The sequence below is a fragment of the Gallinula chloropus genome, assembly GCF_964237585.1.
Source record: "Gallinula chloropus genome assembly, chromosome: 1".
NCBI lineage: Eukaryota > Metazoa > Chordata > Aves > Gruiformes > Rallidae > Gallinula > Gallinula chloropus.
Window position 1 is genome coordinate 126,432,504 of NC_140085.1, and position 26,339 is coordinate 126,458,842.

General features: G+C 34.6%; 1 protein-coding gene across 1 annotated transcript in view; it reads right to left on the reverse strand.

Annotated features, from left to right (window-relative positions):
* IL1RAPL1 (interleukin 1 receptor accessory protein like 1) overlaps window positions 1-23,785 on the reverse strand; it is a gene marked incomplete at both ends in the record, with an annotated part of 629,614 nt that extends 605,829 nt beyond the window's left edge. The window contains one exon of the mRNA XM_084276853.1: window positions 23,704-23,785. Coding sequence (XP_084132979.1) covers window positions 23,704-23,785 — 82 coding nt within the window. The remainder of the gene's footprint in view (window positions 1-23,703) is intronic.
* Between the last annotated feature and the right edge of the window lie 2,554 nt (window positions 23,786-26,339).

Below are 26,339 nucleotides of genomic sequence, written 5' to 3' on the forward strand. Positions count from 1 at the left end.
ATAAATACGTGTCTTGAAAATGTGCTCAGTAACAAAGAATCTCATTAAAAAGCTGAAAGTAAAAAATCCTACTATTTTTTTCCACAAAATGCACCCACAAGTCAGGTATAAGGCTCACATTTCATTGCATTTACTGTAATTTTCAGTTTTTTCCTTTTCTCAAATGTTTTCATTGTCACTGAGACAAAGAGCTGAAGTCTGCTTTGAAATATGAACATTAATTACTGACAAAAGCGAAGACCATGCTTCCATCAAAACCTATTCATCCAAGTCCTGAATTGTTCTACCACTACTGCCCTTTTATATTCGTAGGCAAGGAGAAAATAATTTCTGATTCATGAAAAAAAATGTAATTGATTGTATTATCTTGGAACCAAAATATATATATTTTTAATAAAGCACTACTTATTTGTTCTCAGAAATTAACTGTGAAAAGTTATTCTAAAAAAAAAAAAAACAAATCAAAACAAGAACTGCTCTTATCTCCCTTTTTATATTTAAACTTTGAGAGGAAGTACTGATATGAAATGATTTGTCATTTATAGAAGTGTTACAATCTCTTTAATAACACTAAAAAACCCAGATATAACAGTCTGGATTTCTCCTCAGAATCTTTAAAATTCTGCAAACATTTCTGCTTCACTCAAGTGAAGACTATAACACTTGTCATTTCAGTCCTGAGATAATGAGATCTCTGAGAGTGTTATCAGGTATAGAACAACCTGTATTTAATGCAAAACACAGCTATGAACATTAAATTATTGCTACGGTTAAAATTAAAAACAGAATTGGCTACCACAGAGAACAATTACATGTAATACTCTTTAGTGGATGGCTGAAATCATACTGGTTATGTGATTATAACACATTTCTAGAAGAGGAATTTTGAAATAAAATAAATAATCTTATCTTATAAAAACATTAAGGAACATATAAAATAAAGTAATAACATTAAATAATAAAATATTATATCTATTTTTTATTTAGTCCTTGCCTTAAATAACATGTAAAGATGCTGTTGGGTTTTGTTTTTCAAATTCCATTAGCTTCGCAAAAACTTTTTAAAAAGAAGAGTCATTCTATTATCTAAAACATAATGATGCACATTTATTGCAGCATCTCTTACTTCACTAAAACATGAACAACTGAACTTTATTTCTAGTTATACACTGAGTTCACATTAAATCTGTTGGAAATAACCAATATCATACCAGCAAAGATTTCTTTGCTTGCATAGTAAGAACTTATATTAAAGTATCCCTTATAGACTTCATTTTTTTCCTAACCACCATGTTCCTTTCAAAATTAATTCTACATAGCAATTTATTGTCTTAAATCTATCCTTGTTAACAGGATGTGCACAAATATGCACATAGTTTTTCAGAGTTTGAAACAGAAATGAAGATTAATTTTATCAATAATGTGGGGACAGAAATAACACTGGAATGCAGAATTTTAAAAATTTCTAAATACATAGAAGCTAATATCGAAGTCATTATTAAAAAATAGTTTAAGGAATTTGGTGAAAAAATCTAATCCAGGCTCTATTCAGAAAACTACTTTATAAAACTGATTCACGCTGTTCACTACAGGAATTACTGATGGTTTATGTGCTGATCTGACAGTGTATGAAAAACAGAAACTGGAAAAATAAGGTAAAAGCCCATATGGTAGATCAAACATTATTGAATCTTTGCATCTAAAGTCAAATTTGTGCCAGGTTTTATGTTGTAAATGATAATACTTGATGATACTAAAAGAGCGGTCACACGAAGAAAACAGAGGAGGCAGCAAAAAAGAGAATGATTTATGCAGCACAGGAAAATAGCAGCTTATACAAACCATCATAAAAAAATTAACGGACAAAAGGGGGAAGGAGGTGGTTGCATTGCTCATTCTACAGAAGATACTGGAAGACAAGAAAAAAAGGACCTGGGAACTGAAGCAAAGTTCATGCTTTTTTGCGCAGTGTGTAACAGCAGTAAATAACAACAAAATTCTAGCATGAGCAAAAATATTGAACATATCCCTGCCCATTCTATTTTTGGACTCTAAGAGTAGCCAATTAAAACAGAAAAAAAATATGTTCCTGTTTTGGAATGTGTGTTTCTGCACATTAGAATGGAAATCATAGAAATAAATAGCATAAAAGACAGAAACTAGAGGCTTTTAAATAACTAAAATTTAAGAAACAATGTTTTCCAGTTTTTCTAGATATCTTGGAAATTAAATGTGGGTACTAGAAGATGCTTACAAGAAATCCAGGGGATTACCACTGATAAATAGTAAAATGAGAACACTAGAAGTGCACTGGTAGCCTATTATCTGCTGGTTAATAGAGATTATAAGATAATTTTCATATAATGTGTGGGAAAGGGAAAAAAAAAAAGAAAAAGGTAAAAGAAATAGCCTACTAATTCAAGATCTTCTTGCCAAGACACAGGCTACAACTATGCAAAGCAACATCAGAAAGATACAGATAAAGGAGCTCCATAACTAAACCTGTCCGAAGCAGAAAGGTTCCTACAGCTACAGTGTTTTTACACCACAAAAGGTCTTCAATGGTTGCACAGTCATAAAGAAATACTTCCAGCCTGGCCCATCTAGAGCAAACTACAGCACACAAACACAGGATGAGTCTTCCTGATCCTCTGAAAGCTTGATAATAGGTAGTAGAACTGTTACATTCAATGCCTTCTACCATGTTTTCTCAGGGCACAGGATCAGTGGTTTTGATATGCTGCAGGTATGGAATTGAGCATTGGGGTGTACAAGCAATGAAATAATGGCAAGGATAAACAGGATAAGCAGGATAAAAACCCCAACAAACAAAACCCAAAACAAACAATACAGCAAAAAACTACAACTAAATTATTAGTACCAAAGTAGTTTCCATTGATTTGTCTCAAGCACTTATTAAAATACAATTTAGTTTCTTATTAGCATTGCCATATCAGACCTTTGTTTGAGAGTCTTACTTATATGTAATCAGCAGATAACAACCTGATGAGAGTCAGGAAGACCCTCTTAAACTAGTTTAAATGCAGAGAATCAACCTACACTAGACTAGCCTTTTAAAACAAGTTTCAATTATTTCTGTTTTCAACTCTCTGAAGCTCTAGGGAAAGCAGAAATCAGAAGACTAAATCTGGCTTCCATTATAGCATAATAATAATGAAAAATCTCAGTATGTTGAAGGAAATGAAAACATTACAAATCAAAAATTGCCAGAAATTAAAGCAGAACTGATTGAAACTTGCTGGAGTAATTTCAGACATATAAGTAATCTGTGTACCTGAAAAATAAAGTGTTCAATTATTTTCAGTGAATGTCCTTAAATGAAAAAGTATGCTAATACTGATTCCAGAATATAGAATCAAATACAGCAGCATGTATAATCTGGCATCATATGAAGTAAAACTCAAGTTCCATAATGTCCACAGAGTCAAAGAAGGAAAAGTTAAACCTAAAGAAATCATAATTACATGACCTTTCTTACTCTGATTTTGACATCAGTGTATGAAATATGTACCACATTTGGCTTACAGCAGAAGGATTTTTCCAAGAATTATAGATTGATAGAATCATAGAATGGCATGGGTTGGAAGGAACTCCAAGGATCATAGAGCTCCAATCCCCTGCCACAGACAGGGCCACCAACCTCCAGGCCTGGATCTACACAAGGTTGCCCAGGGCCCCATCCAACCTGGCCTTGAGCACTTCCAGGGACGGGGCATCCACCACCTCCCTGGGCAGCCTGTTCCAGCACCTCACCACTCTTTCTGTAAAAAACTTCCCCCTAATATCTAATCTAAACCTTCCTTCCTTTAGTTTTAATCCATTCCCCCTTGTCCTGACATTATCTACCCTTTTAAAAAGTTGATTCCCCTCCTTTTTGTATGTTCCCTTCAGGTACTGGAAGGCTGCAATGAGGTCCCCCCGCAGCCTTTTCTTCTCTAGGCTGAACAAGCCCAGCTCCCAGAATACTGAAAAGATTTTTCAATGAGATCTGTCCTGGCTTGTATCAGAAACAGTGTGGCCAGTAGGTCCAGGGAAGTGATTGTGCCCCTGTACTCAGCATTGGTGAGGCCGCACCTTGAGTGCTGTGTTCAGTTCTGGGCCCCTCACTACAAGAAGGGCATTGAGGTCCTCGAGCGAGTCCAGAGAAGGGCAACCAGGCTGGTGAAGGGGTTGGAGAGCAAATCTTATAAAGAGCGGCTGAGGGAGCTGGGGTTGTTTAGCCTAGAGAGGAGGCTGAGGGGAGACCTTATCACTGCCTACAACTACCTGAAAGGAGGTTGTAGAGAGGTGGGCGATGGTCTCTTCAGCCAGGTGACAGGAGACAGGACAAGGGGAAATGGCCTTAAGATGCCTCAGAGCAGGTTCAGATTAGATGTTCAGAAAAAGTTCTTCAGTGAAAAAGTTGTTTGGATGTGGAACAGTCTGCCCAGGGAGGTGGTTGAGTTACGGAATGTGTTTAGAAGACAGGCAGACGAGGTACTTAGAGATACGGTTTAGAGGAGGACAGGTAGGGTTGGACTCGATGATCTTAAAGGTCTTTTCCAACCTAGTCATTCCATGATTCTGTGTTTTTCAATGTCTAAAAAATGAACTGTAAAGAACAGGGTAAATCTATTGATTAACAGTTAAAACAAGAAAATCCCTGCTTTCTGCTGGCTAGTAGCTACTGAAGTCCTAATTAATGTAAAAAATCATTCAGATTGGTCTTGTGATGAAGATAAATTGGCTAAAGATAAATATAAAGAATTAAATAAGGTTCACAAGAAGGTAGCACAAATTAGGATGGGCGGTATCCTCCATTCAACAACTGAATGGGAGGTTTCTGTGGAGAGTACAAGAAGAGTATGCTGTAACTGAATCCATCATCATTTTTTATTTCTGACTGAAATAATGTGCCAAGTGGTTCTCTGATGAATACATATGTAGATTCAAGTATTTATTTCTTTTGTTTGTAGCACTGCTCAGATGTTGGATTTTGTTTCTGATCTAGCTTCCATCAATTTATTTGGAAAGATTCTTGAACAAAATGCCTCTGAGTGTTCATGTGTACTCTCTATGTTCTCAAGTTAAACACGCATCATCCTTATTGAAAAGTACCTTGCTGTTCTCATTCATATACATGGAGAACTACACAACCACAGATAGCTAAATTGTTCTGGAAACTTAAAGGTAAATATCTACTTTAATATAAAATAATAAATTATTTAAAAAAAATCCAGAATTTGGCATTTTATTACCTTGAGATGTCACTAAAGCTTGTGTTACAAAAAATAAAGTTAAGCACATGCTTCCCTTTTTAAGGGACAGGACTGAATTAAAGGAATCCTATTTTTTGCAAAAGCAGTCAGAGAGGTCTGGACAGATACTCCCAGAACACACCAGGATAGACAAGATTAGGCAACATATTACTAAGTGACATAAATCTTGATGGAATATAAACGTATTGGAATTTTATATACAGTTGCACCCTTGGAATTAGAGAGATAACTATCAGCATCAATCTTAAAAAAGTGAAAGACACTTTTTGTGAAGATGATTTGTTTTCTATTTCAGGTACAAGACTAAAAAAGTCATGTTGATAGAAAGGTATAGCTTTTAATGGCAGCTTTGTAGGTACAATTACTTCAAAGATTAATTAAGTAATCAAATTAAAATATTGATTTAATTTCTCAATCTTTTAAAGAAAACCATGTACAGATTTAAAGTCAGCTGAGGATTTGAATAAATGAGCTATTTTCAGTGATTTTGATCTTTTCACTCAGTGCATACTTCATTTAAGCAAGCAGAAATGGATGTAGCTATTGTACAGTTACAGTCCATTAAAATATTTTAGAATAGTATCCTATAGTAATCAAACTCTGAGAATTGCAGCTGAACACAGGCAGCAAACATATTTAATAGGCAGTTCCTGCCTGGGGAAAAGAAACATAAAGCAATAAGCAGAGGTAAAAAACAAAGTTTGTTTTGTTTTTTTGTCTTGCTTGTAACATTAAGAAAAAGTATTATTACATCATATTATTCAGCAAAACATCACCTTCATTCGATCGCTCAAGGTTCCTATGTGCAATCAGACATATCAGTAGAAAATGCTACTAGGGCTCACATTGCTGATGACAGTTGAAAAATAAGTTTAAATACACAGCGCTGGTTTCTGCTTGGTATGTAAGATCATGGAAGCGTGTCATCTTTGCAGACAATTAGATGGTTATATCAGCAAACTACCAGAGGTAGAAAGGGAGGGAAGTGCCTCAAACCATACATGGATCTGTATGATACTGGCATCAATGAAGCTTAGATTTGTTATGGGATATTGGGAAGCCTCTATGACTAAAGATACATAGAAGTCTTCTGTCATTTTCCCTTCAAATGAGGTGCCTCTCCCATGACTTCTCTTAGCCTCTATGGAATTGAATGTTACTGTCTAAATTGCTCCCAGAAAACCACCATTGCTTCGACCTCAGTCACTTTTTTTCTGAAGATTAAAACTTTGAAAGGTCCCCAAAACAGTTTCATAAGCATGAGACCCACATGCTTTATAAGACAGTTCATCCTGAACAGACATAAAATAAAAACATTGCCTTTTAGCCATGTAATCTTTAACTTTTTTGTCAAAAAAAGAAAAATAACTCTTTGTGTGTGAACCCTCTCTTACTTTAACTACGTTACACTGTATTTACTACAACGCTGTAAATGAAAAACATAGAATCACAGAATGCAGTATGTTGGAAGGGACCTTTAAAGGTTATCTAGTCTAACCCTCCCTGTAGTAAGTAGGGACGCCACCAACTAGATCAGATCTGCTACAACATTACCTGCTCAACTTGTTAAAATTAGAATTGATAAAATTTATCTCTAGAAATTGATCTATCTAGATTGGATATGAGGAAAAAATTCTTCACCAAAAGCATGGTCAGGCTTTGGAACGGGCTGCCCAAAGACATGGGCACATGGGGACATGGTTTACTAGACATGGTGGTCTTCAGCTGATAGTTGGACTTGATGATCTTAGAGGTCCTTTCCAACCTTAAAAATTCTATGATACTGTGATTCTAGATCAGAAATACTGTATATAACCAAATCCTCGCAATAACACACAAAGAGAAATAGTAAATATAGAAAAATACATTGGGGTTGAATGAGATTTTTTCCCCCTCCATGCAGGTTTTTAAGAGAGCTTTTTTGAATACAAGGTCTAAATTTACTGCCACCTTGATATTTAGAAATTACTAAAAATCAATTCTTTAGTGGATGGTAATTGACAGGATCTCTAACACATGAGAACCCACACCAGAAAATGAACAAAAGTAGTTGAGAGGTATGTTCTATGAGAGTTATTTAAGCTGAGAAGTGCAGTACTCCAAAATGTTATGTAATTTTTAATATTAAAATTTTGTCTCCAAGCATTTTGTAGAACCTGCCTTCAGCTGAAGGGTGTTAGTGTAACTTCATTCCTTCATAATATAACACCGCATGGTCACAGTTTTGAATCATGGTACATTTAGAAAAATCAAACATCAGAAAAAAATTACTCCTCCTGTGCTCATAACATAAATTTAAAAGTGGAGCTAAATCTTATAGCAATAAAAATGATGTGGCTATCAATTTAATACAATGATTTTGTAGAAATGCCTCACTGCAGCCCTGTTGTTAGATTCTCTACCACCAAACAGGTTGTCCCATTGCATTATTTTTGATCTACCACCATATTTCAGACTAGAGGGAACAAATATACACTACACTGAAAAGAAGATACACATGTGATGACATATAACAGGATCTCTCTTAAATCATAACATTACAGGAAATATTTTATTACTTTAGAAAAAGTTCTCAGCATATCCAGGATGTGCAGTGCAACATAGTAAAATAAATTAAAAGGTATATACCCATGCGTAGAGGAAGAACTAAAAAAGTCCTCTTTGATGGCCAAATACTGTACATTGTACATCTAAACCAACATTTTGTTTTTAAACCAGTGAGTTGAACTCAGTCCATAGCTCCATTGATTTAAGTCTGGATGTGCTATTTTGCAAACACTGAAGGAAACCTAACTCCTACGTGAAGTATTTAAAACATTATGTAAACACAGGAAAAGTGTGGAAGTTGAAAATTCATCCATAATCTGGTCCAACTGTAAAGAAAACTAATGTAACTCTAACATCACCACTTTGTTATTTTTTCAATTTTTATATTCACTTAGAAATGTCAAAAAAGCAGCAGAGATCCTACAGGAAAGAGATGAAGGGTTCAACTTTTACTGAACAGGCACTTTCTCAAGACTAATGCAATGCAACATCTCCACTCATTCTTTGTTCAGTCTGTTGAAAACTTGGATCAGGGAGCATTTCCTGGCCAGACAATTTAAGTTACACAGATAGGAAGAGGTGCTAGAGGAGAAACTTTGTGCTAATAATATTAGGCCAGCAGCAAATTACTCCCATCCTTGCCAAGAGCAAGAATGACACAAGAGCTGTGACTCAGATATGTGTCCGAATTTTGGTGCCTCCAGGGCATCTCATGAAATAACGCAGTTCAACTATCACACTTTCTGTCCTTAATAAAGGCAATAAAATGATAGAATCAATTACTGGGAGAAAGTATATAAAAGTTCAGGCTATTTTAAAATATATGGATGATCCCCAAGGGCTATAATTGAGTAATTTGTGCCTTTTATTTTTTTTCTCCCTTCTCTGAAGAAGAATAACAACAAAGAGCCATACAATTCACTGGAAATCTACGGAGTTTCTTGAAATGGAAAAGATTTGCATCTGTTGTTAACCTATTCTAAAGATTTTTGAGGAACTTTATAGTCAAGAACTGTGATTTTGAAAAGCAACTAGAGCAAGTACCTACTAGTCAGAGTTTGTCAAGTTAAGATGCTCAACTATAACTCAAAATTGAAAACTTGCAAAAAGTTGTAGACTGTCGGGCACTGTAGACAGAAGCTTTATCTCTTCTTTTTTTTTTTTAAATTTTGGTTTGGTTTGGTTTTTTGTTTTGTTTTTCTAGTGGAAGCAATTCAAACCACCTTTAAGACTGAGTTTAGCTATATATGGGTCAATTTAATTACCTGTTATTAGCTTCTGAGCTGACACTCTAATCCCTTTGGATATCAACCTAAGAAGAAAAGCAAAACTACCAAAGAAAACCCTACAGAATCTGACTGCTGTATCAGTGGTCCAGGCTTGAGCATGATATCCTATACAGTAGCCCTGAAGAAGGTATTAGGAGCTGGAGCATCCCATTCAGAAGATACAGAATAAAGTCTTCCTTTTACCCTTTAAAACATAGTTTAAACTATAGATTAAAATGCTATTGAAAAGACAGTTTTGGCCAAGGAGATTTATCTACAAATGTTTTAGTGCTTACCATGAAAAAAAAATTATCCATGGATATTACCTGAAACAATTAACATCCCTAACACCCTATGTGTGCTCCCTGCCCAATTTCCAACAGTCTGCATAATTCCATAGCTTTATGTTGGAAAAATATAGGCAAAATATTAGGATATGCAAAAATATAATGTGCAGATAAATAACGTTCAGAAATATTTACTTTCTATATACAGGAAATGCAGGTAACTATAACGTGAATTATACTGTATTTAAGGTAACTTAGGGACAGAAAAATCTTCCTTACAGTAACAACTTTCTCTTAAGGAATTGTAAACTTGACCATGGTTACTTTTGAATCATGAAGCCCAATATAAATGGAAATCATGTTTCATGACAGTCCAGATTAATTATTGTCTCCACTGAATTTAGGTTAACTCCTTAATAATGTATTTTTCAGTAATATACATTCTTCTTCAGGTGATCTGCTTCCGCACATAAGATGACAGTGACAAAGAAGACATTATTCAACAAAGCACTTATTAATCTAATAAAAGATGCAGTGCTTTCTAACAAGCCTTGCTTTGTCTGTATCTTCAAACAACCAGTGCTCCAACAGTACCACTACAATTATGGCCAATAATAATGGATTTCTCAAAACAATAACTGGCACCATTGTCCTGTCAAAAATTACGAACAGAGGCTTTCCTGAAACACTAGGAACCAATACTGTTAATACAGCTGGAAGCTTTTATTATAACTGAATGTATTATTGACAACATTATTGCTAGAGACCAGTGATGATAATGATGGGTCCTTTTGAATGATATATATACATTAATTCTTCTTGGTATTTTACTGCAGATGAGTTTTATCAATCAAGCTTTCTATTAATTAACTAATTCTGCATTCTAACAAGTATTAGATTAAAAAATCCTCAGCCTCATAATGTGGACCTCTTACTCAGGTTAAGTAAACAACTATAAATAATCCTACTTAAGTTAACTTATACTTTACAAATGATCTAATCTTAATAAAGAGATCAGACTTATTACAGTAAATATAGACCTAAGGGTAACAGTACTTAAATTAGTATTGGCCTGTTAAAAAAAAGCCAATTAAAATAAAAAATAATTTTAAAATGGTAATGGATAATCTCCTGTTCTGTCTGAAAAAAAAAAAAAACAAACCAACATAAAAAGTGAGCAATGACTGGGAAACTTGTTTCTCTTTTTAAACTCTCATAATATGTTTTGTTTGTATACCTTAACTTTTTGTTCTAAATCTCAATGTGAGATTTTTTTGTTTGGTTGGTTGGTTTTTGCTACTCATGACTTGAGGTTCAGAACTGTTTTCCTATGTATTTTGAAGGAAGGGAAAATGCATCTTAAAGTGGAACTAACCATCACAAGTACAAAATGTACAAAATAGAAAATGTAACATTACACAAGAACCTGCCATGACACTATTTCAGTCTTTATAAAACGAGAAACTTTTTTTTTTAAAGTAGCTAAAATTAAATAATTTGTGGCTGATTAAATCTTGTTTCCATTTTAAGTCAATTTCCATTTGAATGAGTTATCAGCTCCATTTTTTTTTAATATACAGTCAACTTTAATGATTCATATTTAGATTAGGATATTGTGCCCCTGTAATTCAGAGATTTGTTTGGCACGTATTTTGATTTCTCCCGCAAAGGAACAAAATATAAAGCACTGCATTCCTTATACCAGAATGAGCTATAATAAAAAAGAAATCCAAACTGCAAAATAGTGCATAAACACAAAAAATAAGCCCAGAAAGGAAGAAGTGGGTCTTCAAAAAGGTGGAAAAAAAGCAAGTTCACTTTTATTTTGACTGAAGTAAATGTAAACAGAAATTACACGGGTGTATGACTTACTGAGAATTCATCACAGCAGCAAAGGACTGTGAACAAAGCACATATAACACATTATTCCATTCTCTAAAGTGTTATAGAACTTGATGTCTGACCTTTCCTGTGCCAGAAACAAGATTTAAAGCCTTCATACTAATTTTTGCCTAGAAATTAGGATTAGGGAAATGGGTGAGAAAATAGCGAGCTATTTTAAATAAACATATAAATGAAATAAATCTCATAAAACATAAATTAAATTCAGTTATTTTTAATGATTGCAGGTGGAAAAGAAAGAATCTGTGAAATTTTCAGAGCATAACAAAGCAGCTTTGATGTAAGACAACAATTAGAGAGAATCGTGTACTTTTAAAATTAAATGACATGATGTGTCACAGTAATTCACTTCAAAGACTTCCTATATATTGATACCAGTTGCAACTGCCTCTATCAGGAGAATAGATTCCTGTGATTTTTAGTTTAAATAAAACTAAAGTTCTAATTGATAGAATTTGGAATCTGGACATAAAATCTCAACAGCAATGTTTTTGAGAAGTATCGTCGTTCCTTTGTCTACAGATATGTAGGAAATTATGAGGGGGAGATAGAGGCTTCTTTGTTGATCACAACTGTCAATATCTTCAAGTTGACAAATATATCCTGGCACCGAAAGCCAGCTTTTAAGTCCTCTCTTGAATTTCTCAGCCCACAATCATCTAACAGTTTGCTGTTTGGTGAAAGCTAGCTACAATACCTTGTTAAATCTTTCACCTTGTGTACCTGTACTGAAGGAAGGAAATGGGAAAAAGTCTTAAAGTACCATGGAACGTGCATTTCTTCCCCATCCACCTTTTAGTGAAAGTCCGAGTCCAGGAACAACTAAAACCAGTCAAACCAATCAAGTCTCTCCTCTCCCCAAAGTTATTAATTCTGGAGACTTAGCACAGAACTTCAGTATTTTCTTCAGCTCTCACGTCTAGACTTACCAGAAAGGAAAATTTTTCATTTCAAATATTACAACACATGAGAAAGCAACTCTGCTGAGTTCAAGAGAGCCTGATATGAATGACTGATTCTCCTCATTGCATGTTTGAGCAATCATGAACACTAAGTGCAGCACCTACTCTAGATTTGGTATTAGCAGCAGCAGTTTAATGCGACTGTCTTCAAAACCAAACATATACAAAAAGTGCTAGCTTTGTACATGTATGAGAATAGCATGACCTACTTTGAAGCACAGGTTTATTACATATGCATTACTTAAGGGCGACAAAGTGAAACAAAGTATGAATGAATAAAGCAGTCCACCTAGTTAAATATGAATAAAATTTCAGTTCTTTTAAATTTGCCCTGAGTTGCTCATAGCTTGACACCAGTCAGATGAGGGCAAGGACATCAGCTTTTTAGTGGAACCTTATTGTGAAGGACACCTAAGAGCTCCTCTGAGCACTGTAAAAGTGCAATTGCACTGGAATTCAGGTACTGCATTACCTCCTAAAAATTATCCTCTGCTTTTTATAGCAAATTAAGTATATTATTTTTCTTTTTTTGTGTGTGCAGGCTACAAACTCTTGCAAGCTGATGTACTGTTGTAGTGAAACTTACACTGATAGATTTTTAGATTGTTTAATGACACCCTGCCCAAACTATTTTTTGTTAAATCATCTCATTATATTTCTGCCATTGCACTGACCTCTGATAATTTTACTAGGAACTGTAAAAAAAAATAAATCTCCAATAATAGAAACAGCTAGCAGATATTTCAAGGGAATCAATAAAATCAATTAATAGATTACTATATTTCTCATGGATTTCTTTTCTTTTGAAATTTGAAAAAAAAAAAGCTGATTTTCTTATTCAAAATCATATATATGAATTAGTTTCAAGTGCTTTTATATATAGAAAGATTATAATTAATAATGCAAGCCATCCTGTTCTATCTTCCCTAATAAACAGTTTCCTCTTCCTCTCCTTGACACAACTATCTTCCCAATAAAAATGCATCTTCTGACAAACACAGCTTGCCATTTCTTCTCACACTTTGTCTGTTTTAAGCTTTCTACTTCATCCATTAATAGTCCCATTTTACAAAAACTTCACAGGAAGTAATACAGTATAGTATAAGAAGAATGCATGCATATTTGTATACTTATACCAGCTTGCAATTCTGTTGAATAATGGTTTCAAGAAACGTATATTATCCAACTAGAATGTTCTGGTATAGACCCTTATTTGATTTCCTTGAAAAACATAAGCTTAATATTTGACTTTGTCTCTCAAATTATAAAAATAAAACTTATATTTAAAACACTGCCAGTAAATAGCAAAAAGGAACCTACAATACCAAAAAAGTGATTTTACTGCAGAGTGCTTAGAGTGGCCTGGAACAGCCAGCAGAACAAAAGCAGGACATTCACTGGCCTCCAGGATGCCCCTTGTGAAATCATGAGGTATGCATTAGTCACTCCTAGAAAAAGCAGCTTGAGTCCTTGTCATACTTGGCTCAGCTTGCTTGATTAGAAAGAGGTTTGATGGTATCACTCTGTGCTTTGCCTCCTCCTTTGCAGTGCTGCACCCAGGCAATCACCTATGCAACAGCTTAACAGCTTCTCTGTAGGCTCTGTGTTCCTTAGGAAGGAACTGAGCCCTCCGTGATAGCACAAATATCTATGCATACATATATTTAGATAGTCATTGTTCATTGCCTGTCTCTCTGTCATGCCTTCAGGATTCAGCAGAAAATCCTTAATTTTTAATATTCCAAGTCACCGTCTTTCTTATACCTACTACAACAAACCTCATTTAAAAACAGATCATGGTGAATTATACAGAAGTGCATGAAGGTAGCATGCCTAGTATTAGCCAGCTATTTTTCCTTTGTGTATTGCAACTCCATATTAGAGCAATTCAGAGCTACCATCCTAAACATCACACCATTTGCACTTGGAGATGACCAACAATTAGATGAAAAGAGAAATTCAGATCTGGAGAAATCAAGGCTCAGGGGCTACAGTATGTCCATATAGCTGCCAAAATATTTGCCCAAATTCCTTTAAAAAGAGAGTGTTTAAAGACCAGTCCTGAAGTCACTGAATTCAACTGCACACAGTCCTGAGCAACCTGCTGTAGCTGACACTGCTTGAACCATGAGGTTGTACTAGGTGCTCTTAAGAGGTTCCTTCCAACCTAAATGACTCCGTAATTAAAATTGGAATTATCAAATGGAACTATTTTAATTGGAACTAAGATTGATTTAAAAGAGAATGGAAATTGCTCCTTTTTGCCAAGGATGAAAAAGAGTAATTTGTGGAAGTGGGCTACTCCAAATGAATTTGCAGTTTGCTTCGACACAATTGTCTGCTTTGCATCTGTACACACGACAGCTTCCCGAAATGAGTTATGCGCACAGAGCGAGGCGATAAAATTACAGGAGCACTCATCTTTCAACTAACATAACTGTGTCATAATTTACCATTATAGCAGTCTGAAAATTCTCCTTATAATTGCAAAAAACTGTCTTGAAAAACCGATAAAAAGATAAATCTTATAGTAATGACAGACAATGTGCACTTTGCATTTGAAGTAAAGACCATAACAGCAAAAATAAGTCTAAGCAAGAATGGCTGAAGATTTCAGCGCTGCACTCTAAAGGAACAACCTTCTCACGTGAAGTTGCTTCTCACTGGAAAGGACTGATAGCGCTTTCTCCCTCCATCTTTCACAAAGAACAAGTCTAAGTATTCTAATCTAAGACAGATTTCATTCATTTTAAGTGGCTCTAAGTGTGTAGCAACAAAATATATTCTAATGGTGGAAGCTTATTATCACAGCTTTTATTTTTACAATTTAATAACAATTCACAACTGAGTATACTTAAATAAAAAAGACAAATCTATTAGATGGTCATTGCTTGTCCTTGAGTTTCTTTTCCCTCCTTATTCTCCATAGTCATTATTCTACATAAAATTGACAGCATCATATTCAAATAAATAAATCTTCTGCAACAGCTATTTCTGATCAAAGGTCACTTGTTCTTTTACATCTTCTAGGCCATTTGCCAGCAGATGCCAATCAGTGAAACAACCACTAACCATTCCCCAGGGAAAATAGGGGCTGTGGAAGCAGAGAGCCATTCTAACCAGCTACTAAAATTCAATGACCGAACTATGTAAGAATATCTATTACTGTCCTTTTGGCTTTAGATTTTGCTTTCTCTCCTTTACTATCATTAGTCATTTCTTAATATGTATTGCACACTATAAAACACAGACCCTTTGCTACCACACAGACAGTCTTTTCACATACTGTAGTATTATTCACCACTGCCCAGGACTTTGAAAAGTATCAGTAGGGATCCTAGCAACAACAAAAGGTCATATAACTATTTTTAAAATTCCAGCCATCCTGTTCATAAATGCTCACAGGACAAGTAACAGTTACTGGTTTCACAGTGTCTCCAAAATAAGTAATATGTCACAAAGGATTTATGCTTGCCATGCATTCGTTTCTATTGCCCAGACCTTCTAGCAGCACAGAATTGTTTCTTTCTTTCTTTGCAACATAGCCCCCAAAACCCCCTATAGAAACCAATATGCATCATTCCTGTTCATCTGTAATAGTGTCCTTAGGTTAAAAAAAATAGACACCACTGGATTTGAACCATCCCCATGGTCAAGAATCTGTTTAAGCTCACTAACAAAACTAGTATTTTTACCAAATAGTTTTTAAATGAAAAGTGTGCGTTGAAAATTACTCCACAGCAATGCAACACACACAACATTGTGTAGCTAAAGAAACATGCAGTATTGCAAAGGACTATTCTTCTAAAGATAAATACATGCTTCCAATATACAGTTGGCATAAACAAACAAAAAAACCCCAAACAAAAAAGGTTCAAAACCATATTCTAAAGGAACCCTCTAATTTCATGAATATGCTAAATGTTACTAAATAAATTAATTGTTAACACCTATTTTCTTCCAGTACTCCTTGATTCACAAAAAGCAAGTCAGGCACTTTCTCCTAAGAATAACTGGGTGGTGTTTTGCCCTCAATAAATTAAGAAAGAAGGTGAGGGTCATATCAAAACTGGCATAAAATGCTTTGCCAGGATTGCCTGCACAATGAGGTATTATCCATGTCTAACTAAGGTGCTCAAGGACACTAATTGCTCTGTTAACATACAGGCACCATGTAGAAATAGCAAGCCATAACAGTTTACTGGGGCTATATCAATTCCAGGAGGCCCCACAGTTTTGTCAGATAGGTGGCAAAAGTTCAGGACAGAGAGTGAAAGTGTCGAAGGAAGCAGAGGATTTACATGGTCTTCACATCTCTTGATCATCTAGACCTCCCTCCTGGCAGGCATAAGCAATCATTCATCTTTTACTATATATTCAAGGGTATTATTATTGAAGATTTTCTATCTTTAAAATAAATTTGCAACTCAGAAAGCAAGTAATGCTCTCTCCCATAGACACACACTATACAAAGCGTATACATTATAAAGTAATTAGTCAAAATATAAGAAATTAGAAACACACAGTTAATTATTTTTTCAACTATGAAGCCAAGGTTTTAACTTTTTCTTCTTTTTTTTTTTTTTTAAACTACCAACTAAATTGGAGAGAAACAACCATCTTTAAACCGGAACAAAAAAAGTTGGGAAAAGTAAACTTGAACACCTTTTATTCTTAGGATAAAAACTAGAAGAATATTATTATTATTAAAATCCATATGGAATTACTTAATAGATCAAGATGTAAGAAAGTTATCTGAGAATGAGCAACAAGGATCTTCATAATATTTTTAACGGTAAAGGTTTCCCTTCATCTTTCTCTCTCTTCTCCCTCGAAAAATATTTCAGTTTTCCCCATTCGGTCCCAGAGCTACAACCACAAACAAAGCTGCATATTTATATGCCAATTTAGAATGAGCTTTTTTAATCAATCCTCATATGAAATAATGTTAAGTTCTTAATAGGGTCAAAATATTCAATATGCAAAAATACTCCCATCCCCCCAGCGCAATAAGAAAGGCCTGTGCTTAGGACTACTTTGATAGCACTTTGTTTCTTGTCATCCAAGAAATAACAGTAGTCTTAATCATTCCAACTTAAAAAGTCCTTGCTCATAGAAGTTAATCTTGTACATCAGACAGACTAAATATTATTTCAGGTTCTGCGTAACCGCCCAACAAGCCACATCAATTAATAACTGAAAACTAACATTCTCTAACAGATTGAGAACAGCTAGAGGTCATTAATATCAATTGACACAAACTCCTGGGGCTTACAAGAAGCATACCCTTCAACTGCTGCAAACGCTCTGCTCCAAGATCAGTGAACTTGGAGTACTGCATATGCTGGTGTTCTGCCTCTGCCTTGTGTAACAAAATGAACATATATATGGCTACTCGTTTACCTTTTGAACCATCTAATTACTATTCAGTGCCCATCAGATCCAAGACAACATTCATCAACTAATTACCTTTTGACAAGAATCCAAAAAGAAAATACTTAGGCAATCAAAACACAGGCAGAATGAAAAACAGGATGGCACCACTAAAGGAAAGGCAGTAAGAAGAACAGGATGATTTATGAAGTACTATGCACTTAGGACTCCCAAGTCGTGCCCTGAAGGGTTATAAAAAAAAAATAAAGACTGCAAATACTCAGATATTGGGTACAAGAACTCTGCTAAGCCTCAGGACTTAATTGTGTGCAAATTCTCCAAGTGTTTTTGCCATGTTAACTGGATTCTAAATATATATATATATAAAAATTATTTTCTGTAAAATAGTGACAATTCAATTATTAGGTATAAACAAGTAAACTAAATTCAAAAATACCTCCTACTTGCAAAGGGTTCTCAAATCTGTCATGACATCTGTTGATATATCCCTCACATATAGCACAGATACAGAACTTTTCTTCCATGTTTTTTTTTTTTAATAAATTCTTGACTTCTCAATACAACATTTGCCATGAGGTATAAAATCTTGGCTTTGCTGATGTTAAAGCCTACATTGCATAGATCTCATGTTCCTCCCACCAGTTAAAAAAAATTGTTTAGAAAAAGAAGCACGGTCTTGTTTGTGCAAAAATATTCTTCGTGCAACTGATAGTATTCTCTAAAATATACCTCTTCTTACATGAGAAATAATTAATATAAATCCATAGAAATTCATAGAGGGCCATAATTTAGAAAAATGTCTGCTTAACATTCTTAAAGAGCATGGAATTTGTCAAAATAAATAACTACTTGAGATTTTTAGTATATATTTCATCTCTGATTCCCAGAATTCCACTAGTTTTCAAAAAAAAAACCCCCACAAAAAAAAACCTTGAATTATTTTCACCTAGTTAAAATTAATATTTTGTTCTGCAAAGCAAACTAAAATTCAGAAATGCCAACATTGCAGTGGCAATGCTCTTCAATTTCATTTTTCATAATATTGATCTTCTATGTAAGTAAAACAACTAGAACTACCCATATTCCTTCATCATAGCTGAGGCACAGAAATATTAGACATTAAAAAAGAAGTAATCTTCTGTTACATGACAAAATACATCTACAGACTTTAATCTCTTCATAATGATGTGAAGGATCTCATACATATCCTAATAAACCATCTCTGGAAAAACTGTTCTTTGAGTTAAACTGTTCCACCATCGCATAAATTTGACCTAGAAAACAAAATTTCCATTCACAATAGCAGAACTTAACACAGGATATTAATTAATTAATTCATGATGCATAATAATGTAGAAAAAGATATAAGTACAGACAGTGGTAACAACTCACCTTTTTCAATACAACATCAGATTGCTATTAGGCAATGTGAATGTATAAAATACCACTTCACTAATACTGTCTAATTGCAGTGATCTAGTCATAATTCTTCACGTAATAAAATCTTTTTACATACTTTTTTTCTCATTTTTCCATTTTAAGAGATTTGGCTTTTAACAAAAAAACCCAAACAGTGTGCTTTTGTTCCTTTGTATATTCAGCATCCTTGTAAAAATACCACCAGATGGCAATGCAGTGTTCCAGTATTTTATTTAATATACATGCTATAAGGAAATTAGTCTCTATGGATCAGCATGAGGCTCTCTTTCCTAACCTACTTCCTCTTTGATGAATATTAAATAATTCATAAGAAAAAACTCTATTTACCACAAGTAAGTGATCAAATACCATTCAACCTGAAAAGAACAAACTTTAAAAAACCCAAGTTTCTAAAACCACATGGAAAACAAAAAAAATAAATTTACAATTTAGTAAGGAAAAAGGACAATTTTGGGGGCTGGGGGGAGGGGAAGGGGAAAGGAAAACATCTAAAAATACATTACCATAAAGTTTTCAAAATACTATCAAGGATTTCACTGAACAACAGACACTCAGTGGATTACAGAAAAAGTAAATCTATGTACTTTTTTGGCATACTGTAAACTTATACGAATTTCAGTGTCATGTTAAAAAATAGGCATTCTTTCCTATGCTTCTAAGCCAATTCCAGTTAAGCCATGTGCTGAATGAATCAGAACATGCATGCTTTAAGCCTTTGCATCAAACAGGACATGGTGATCAAGCAGAAGAATTGCTTCATGAAGCAAGATGCTTCAAGATATTTCAAGAAGCTGGGAAGTAGTGCAAGAGTCAGCTTCCCGATTAGCTGAGCTGATCACATCTGATATACATTATCTGCCAAAGGAAAGTGCATCTTTGCAGTCACTGTTGCAGACTCTGAAGCCTCTCCAGAAGCTCAAGGGGACTTCGCCAAATACCTAAAATGTCCCGTTAACAACCATTGCCTCTCCCCTGAAGTCAGTTAGAACAGCAAAGGGATCTTTTCTTTCTTGCTTGAGAAGGGATTACAGCTTGCAGGTGTTGTGCATTCAACTATAACTGACAGGATACGTTTAGGTGGGCTTAAGTCTAATTTAATTTTTGCATTTATGGATACAGGAAGAAGTTTCTTGCACCATTTCTATTTATTAGTGGAATTGGGACTGTTACTGCTCATCCAGCCATTCTTACATAACAAACTCATTTATTACATGCTTTAAATGTAAACTAAATCCATTTTGTGTTAAAGATTATTTAAAACTATTCATTGCATTAGAGAAATTATTTTAAATATTAATTGGGAAATAATTATGCATCTTCGGTCAGATAGAATCATACATGCAAGATAAAGCGTTAAACAGGTATGTCACACAGCTGTAAACAAGCTAATTTAAAGAATGCTTTTCCTGCTATAATTATAAGTATTTGATTAAGACTCCTCCGTTTATACACCATACTATTATATTTAACTGATGAACAGCACACAGTTGTAGAAAGATTCAAAGACTGCCTTTAAGTAATGGCATTTAAGTGCTTTGAAAAATGACAGCTCTCATGATCAGAGATTTAATCCAATGCAGCACACCCTAAACTTCCTCATGCAATGTTTGTTTAACCTGTTTTTCAATTAACACAAGCAGCGGCAAGTACACTATGTTGATCCTAATTGCTCACACACATAGTTAATTTCATATATCTTTAGTCCTCAAAGCCAATAGATGGTCAGAATTGTAATCCATCCTTAGAAATAAAACCAGAACTTGAGCCTATCCACATTTTTGGCATGCTGTGAATCCTCACTGACATTCTGAAGGTTTACATATTCTTGACAGATCAGAGAACTTGTTGGAAATGTATTCCTACCAGATAGAGAAACCCATACTTTTATTAATCGCTATCTTTTTAACACAGCTGATAAAAAAAACTTAGAGGAGCGCTGAATTACTCTAGAAAGAAAAATCCAATTGACAGTATAGAAAAGATGTGTTTCCAAGGATAGATCTCTTTAACATAAAATACTAAAGTTAAATATATAAAGAACACCAGGCTGTTCTTTTCAGGTTTGGTACTTAGAAACAAGCTCAATTGGGAAAACCAGCTTGCATATTAATGCAGCAACATCTCTGTTTTCTACACATCCCTTTATTTCATACAGAAAGGAAGCACATAAAAGCAACAGGTCAAAAGGTGAATACTACTACTCCATTTTTATAATTCTAATATCTCATAACTATCAAAACATTCCAACATCTTCGTTTTCCTATTCATTTTACTTTAATGCTGACATTTCAAGGACGAAGTGAACTCTCAGGTAGAACTGACTGAAGAGATGTAAACCACCTCCTCACCATTCTCTGCCTCTGGTTAACATGTTCACATAAAAATTCACTTCTATTTTCCAAGTTGATTTTCTAAGTATTAGTTTTAGGAAACCATTTCTATTTTCACAGCAGAAATAAATTACTCTAATTTTGCTAAAACTTCTGTTAAAGTAAATAAGGTTTTATTTGTACAAATACTTCAAAATTGCAAAACAGGCCTCCTGAGCACCCAACAGATGGAAAAAGAAAACCAAATTGAACCAAACCAAAGAGCAACCACAACAACAAAAGCCAAACCAAGCAGCATCATGTTACTACATCCCACCTACTTCTTTAGTGACTTTAGACCTAAAGAACTTCTAAACATGATGAAAGGCAGCAAGATCTGAGATTTCTATAAATCTGAGATGTTTGCCTTTGCATATACAGTGTGACAAATAGTCCTCTTGGTGATACAGCTAATTAAAACTATACACAGGATAAGCCGATCTCATGCAAAAACATCAAGGACCCTGTTACAGTAAGGTATGATCCAAAGGTTTCCATAACAATTATAATTCCATTACATTTTTTTCCTTTAATTACAGCAGTGGGATGTGAACATATTCTGTACTTCTTAAAAAGTATTATTTTTCATTTGCTGGACAGCACTTATATTACATTCCCAACCAGAAGGTATATTTACCATTTCTTTTTGTCTTGCTTAATCAGTGGAAGAGGATACAGGCAAAAAAAGATGAGATGAAATACAAAGATAATTCAAGTTCTTATTATTGTCACATTAAAGGAGCAGCTATCTGACAACTGAGTCAATTTTCAGTTCCTTAAAAAATGGATGCCATTGTAAAAATTACTTTAAGATGATCAATATGTTACAAAATATGTAATACTTTATAAATATGTAGTGCTTTATAAAAAATGTCTAAAGCTTAGAAGTCTAAAATCTGAATCAAACAGAGCAGCCTCACCCAGACACATTTAAACAATATCTACAATATCTATCTGGGCTTCATCACCATATTACAAACGCACCAATCCACCACCAACTCCTTTGCTCTGCACATGGTCCGCATATTCCAGTTTTCCTGAAGTTCAAATATCCTCAAATATATTTTGATCTCAGCTTTTGGTTGAGGAATACCTTACTTAAGTACTCCTTATTTGCCTTCCCTCCATCTATATTTCCAGTCACTAAAACATTGGAGACATAATCACTTTCATAATGTTGTAACAAATATTATCCATTGAAAACACAAAACATGATTTATGCTGTTATCCAAAAACACATAAAGACCTGTGTGCTCCCTAAGCACCAGTTTGCAACAGCTACCAGCCAACTCCAGTTGGAAACAGATTTAAGAAAAAGACAAAAGGAATCAGACACAGACTTCTAGAACAGTAAAACAAAAGCTAACTAAAACACTCCACTGCCAAAAGGAAGATGACTAGTAACAACAAACCTAATTAACTAACTCCATCAACATGGGATTAAGACTCCCATTAAGGATTTAGTATCCTTTACTGCCTGCCATAGAGCAAGATCGTCTGCAGAGGCAGTATCCTCCATTTTTTTTCACTATACAGCGAAAAGTGAAAGAAGATAAATTTAGAATTTCAGGGTGACATGCAAGAAATGAAACCCAAAACTATCCAACTATCTCAGTACTGGTGTTCTCTTTGTTTACATATGAAGATAATTCATCTATAGTAGCAGTATGAAAGATGTTTAGTAAACATGCCACCTGTTTGCTTTCTGGAAAACTGCCTGTATTTTCTTTGACGAATTAAACTCTTCAACCATGTATGAGGTAGCCCTTTCAAAAATGCATTTTGTTGTTTGCTTTTCATGGTTATTAAATTTAACGTGCTTGATCTATTTGCTGTATTACAAAAATCAGTAGCCTAAACCAAAACTGCACCATTCTCATTTCTAAGAGATTCTTCACCATAAAGTATATTGTCAAACAGATACATCTAGTAGCTCACAATAACAACAACAACTACAATGAAGACTTTTAAATTAGCTAAATAGTTCTGGCAACAAATTTCCTTCAGCAGATGAACTGTTAGATTGACTTCAAATTACATAATTTATTTTAACATTTTCAGCTTTTTTTTCATCAACTTCACCTGCCATAATATAGTCTAAATATATATAGAAGCTACTAACATTTTTTCTGCAGAATTTTAAATCCACTTAACGATGTTCCAAACAACCCTATCAACAACTTAGTATACATTTTCAAATTTTTAGCACTTCTTTCCAAACTGCATCATAGACATAGAGATAAAGATTTACTTACCTGATCCCCTTTTGGTCACAACCTTCAAGCTCTGTGTTAGAGTAGCATACAAGAGAATCAAGTTGGGAATAGGAGCTTTCATCTTCTGTCCTTCCGTGGCTGCTTCCTAGAGTACCAAGAAGAAGAAAGAAACACTGATTTTATATTGGTGCTGAAACAGCCTTGAAGTAACTAATTGCAATGCCGACATTGTGGAAAATCTGGATATAGTGTTTGTGAACAATTTAACGCAACAAGAATGATCAACTGTTCATTAAAAAATTAAAAAATACAAAACCACCATCAACAAACACATGCACCCACTACACTTAACCCTGGAGCTTAAGCTCCAATTTTTTCCAAACAATGAAAATTCATTGGGTTCCTGTTAAAACTTGCTAACAGATCCCCTGAATGACACAACTTTGATCTATTTATCCTATGAAAAAGGATGTGATATTTCACTAAGCAGAAATAATATCTTTCTTTTTATCATATAATCAATATCCCCCCCCACCTCAAAAAGGAAAAAGAGAATAATACCACCCTTCATTTGTTTTGCTTCCATTTGCTTCCCTTTATTAAATCCACAGACTGAGCATAAGATTCAAAATGCAACAATGCAATGAACAATTAATTAAAAACAAATAGCGTCACCATCTTAGAACCAGAAAAGGGGAAACAAGAGTGCACCAGAGGACCCAGCAGAGACTCCTGAAACATCCTTTTCAATGAGGTGAAATCCCATGGGCTAACATATTCACAGCACTAAATCAGAAGTGAAGGTTATTAGGATGGAAGAGATGTGGTTCACAGGATGTGGCTCTGTCTTCACATCTAAGATGTGACTTAAAGTTCTGCATTTCTGTTACTTGTGTCTTCTTGGGATTAAGTGGTATGAACAGCTGGTGAAAGCAGGGACTAAACGTTCTGTTAATTCGCCATATACTTATAAGAGCATGTCATCTAGTCATGATGATTATCAGTTTTGATTTGGAATGGTTGATAGGACTAACATCTCCCATTTCATTGTGTTAAAGGGGAAAAGGGAGGGCAAATCTTCCGTCCAGTCAGGCCAGACAGCACAGTCTCTCTATGCTATCTATGTTCATTATAGTATTTTATGCAAAAATATTCTTATCTAATGGGAAGAGAAAATGGCTGTGATCAATGGTTCTTTAATATTATAAATAAAGGCCCAGACGAAACCACTGTGGTTTTGATATTGACCTCGTAATCACAGCACTGTACAGCAACTGAAAAAAATCTCCAAAGGAACTACATAGTACAAGCTTTGAATTCAAAAGAGACCATGGATCTTCTGCACTTTCACTGACACTCGGGTTACTGAGTGCCCAAGACATTTTTTTGAAAGCACTATCTTAAAATATCTTCATGTTAGAAGAGAACACGTTGGAAATAAGAAATGATGAAGGTGTAAAAGAACACATTATGGGAAGAATTACAATGATGACTTCATACAGAATCCATCTTATACCTTTACAATTTGAGACATTTGAAAACTAAGTACAAACCTACTGCATTTATGTGAGAGAATACAGTTTGACAACAGTTTGTGATTTTTTTTTTATATTAGTCTTTATACTCACAAACACACTAGCATTAATATGCTTGCTCAGTCATTGGCTGTGAACAAATTGCAGCATTTTAGCATCACAGGTAAAGGACAATCATTTACCTTCATTCACATGCAATTTCACAAATGTTAGGCAATAAATTACTTATCAACATAGAAATAAAACTATGAAATATGGGATTTCTTTGAGTTAAGATATCTTATGTACATCGCTAACATTTTTATTTAAGTTTAAATTTTAATTAAGTAGCATGACCGCTGGCATTATAAATAATATAGATCCTGAGGATTTTAGAAGTAAGAAATGAAGGTTGATTTTTCAGGGACAAGGGAGTAGACATCACAAAGTGTTACGCCACATTTTACTGCAGACCGGAGTCAAGCTTTCTGAAATCAAAATCCCATTTCCCAGTCACTGCACTAACTGATGCCGCAGGAAATCCTGAAGCTGATATCTTCAGCCTCCAGGGTACTAGTGAGCGTCAGCTCTCTGCTCTGTGTGAGCCTAATAAATACTGTCCAAAGAACCACAGGATTTCACTAAGCAATTACAAATTCACTAAATAGGTTCTGACTGTGAAAGCAGATCCAAATACATCTTTTTTGATCATACAACAAAAGATTATATTGTTGATTACTGTGAAAGAAACATGAGTATTTGCATACGTACATTTGGGTATATGCATGTATTCATATGTATTTATACATATTTTTAAAGTAAATGATGAAGTGCCTGTAAAGCTTGAAGCAGAAAACCCCAGTAAATACAGTATTATTAAGAAACAGTTCAATCTACTAAATCCTTCTTTTGCTCTGTGCATACATCACTCATTTCTCAAGACATCAAGGGGGATGACATTACAATGGTGTAGCAGGGTTTGCATGTTAATCACGTGATGCCAGCACGGAAGCCATGTTCATGTATGTATCCTCAGAGGCTGAGGTTCAGCTTAAAGGCATAAGCAAAACTGGCTGTTGGCCTCATTGCTTGTGGTAAATCCCTAGAAGGTAAAGTCATTGAGATACCAGTAAACGCTTACTGCTAGAAGGGAAGGGAAGA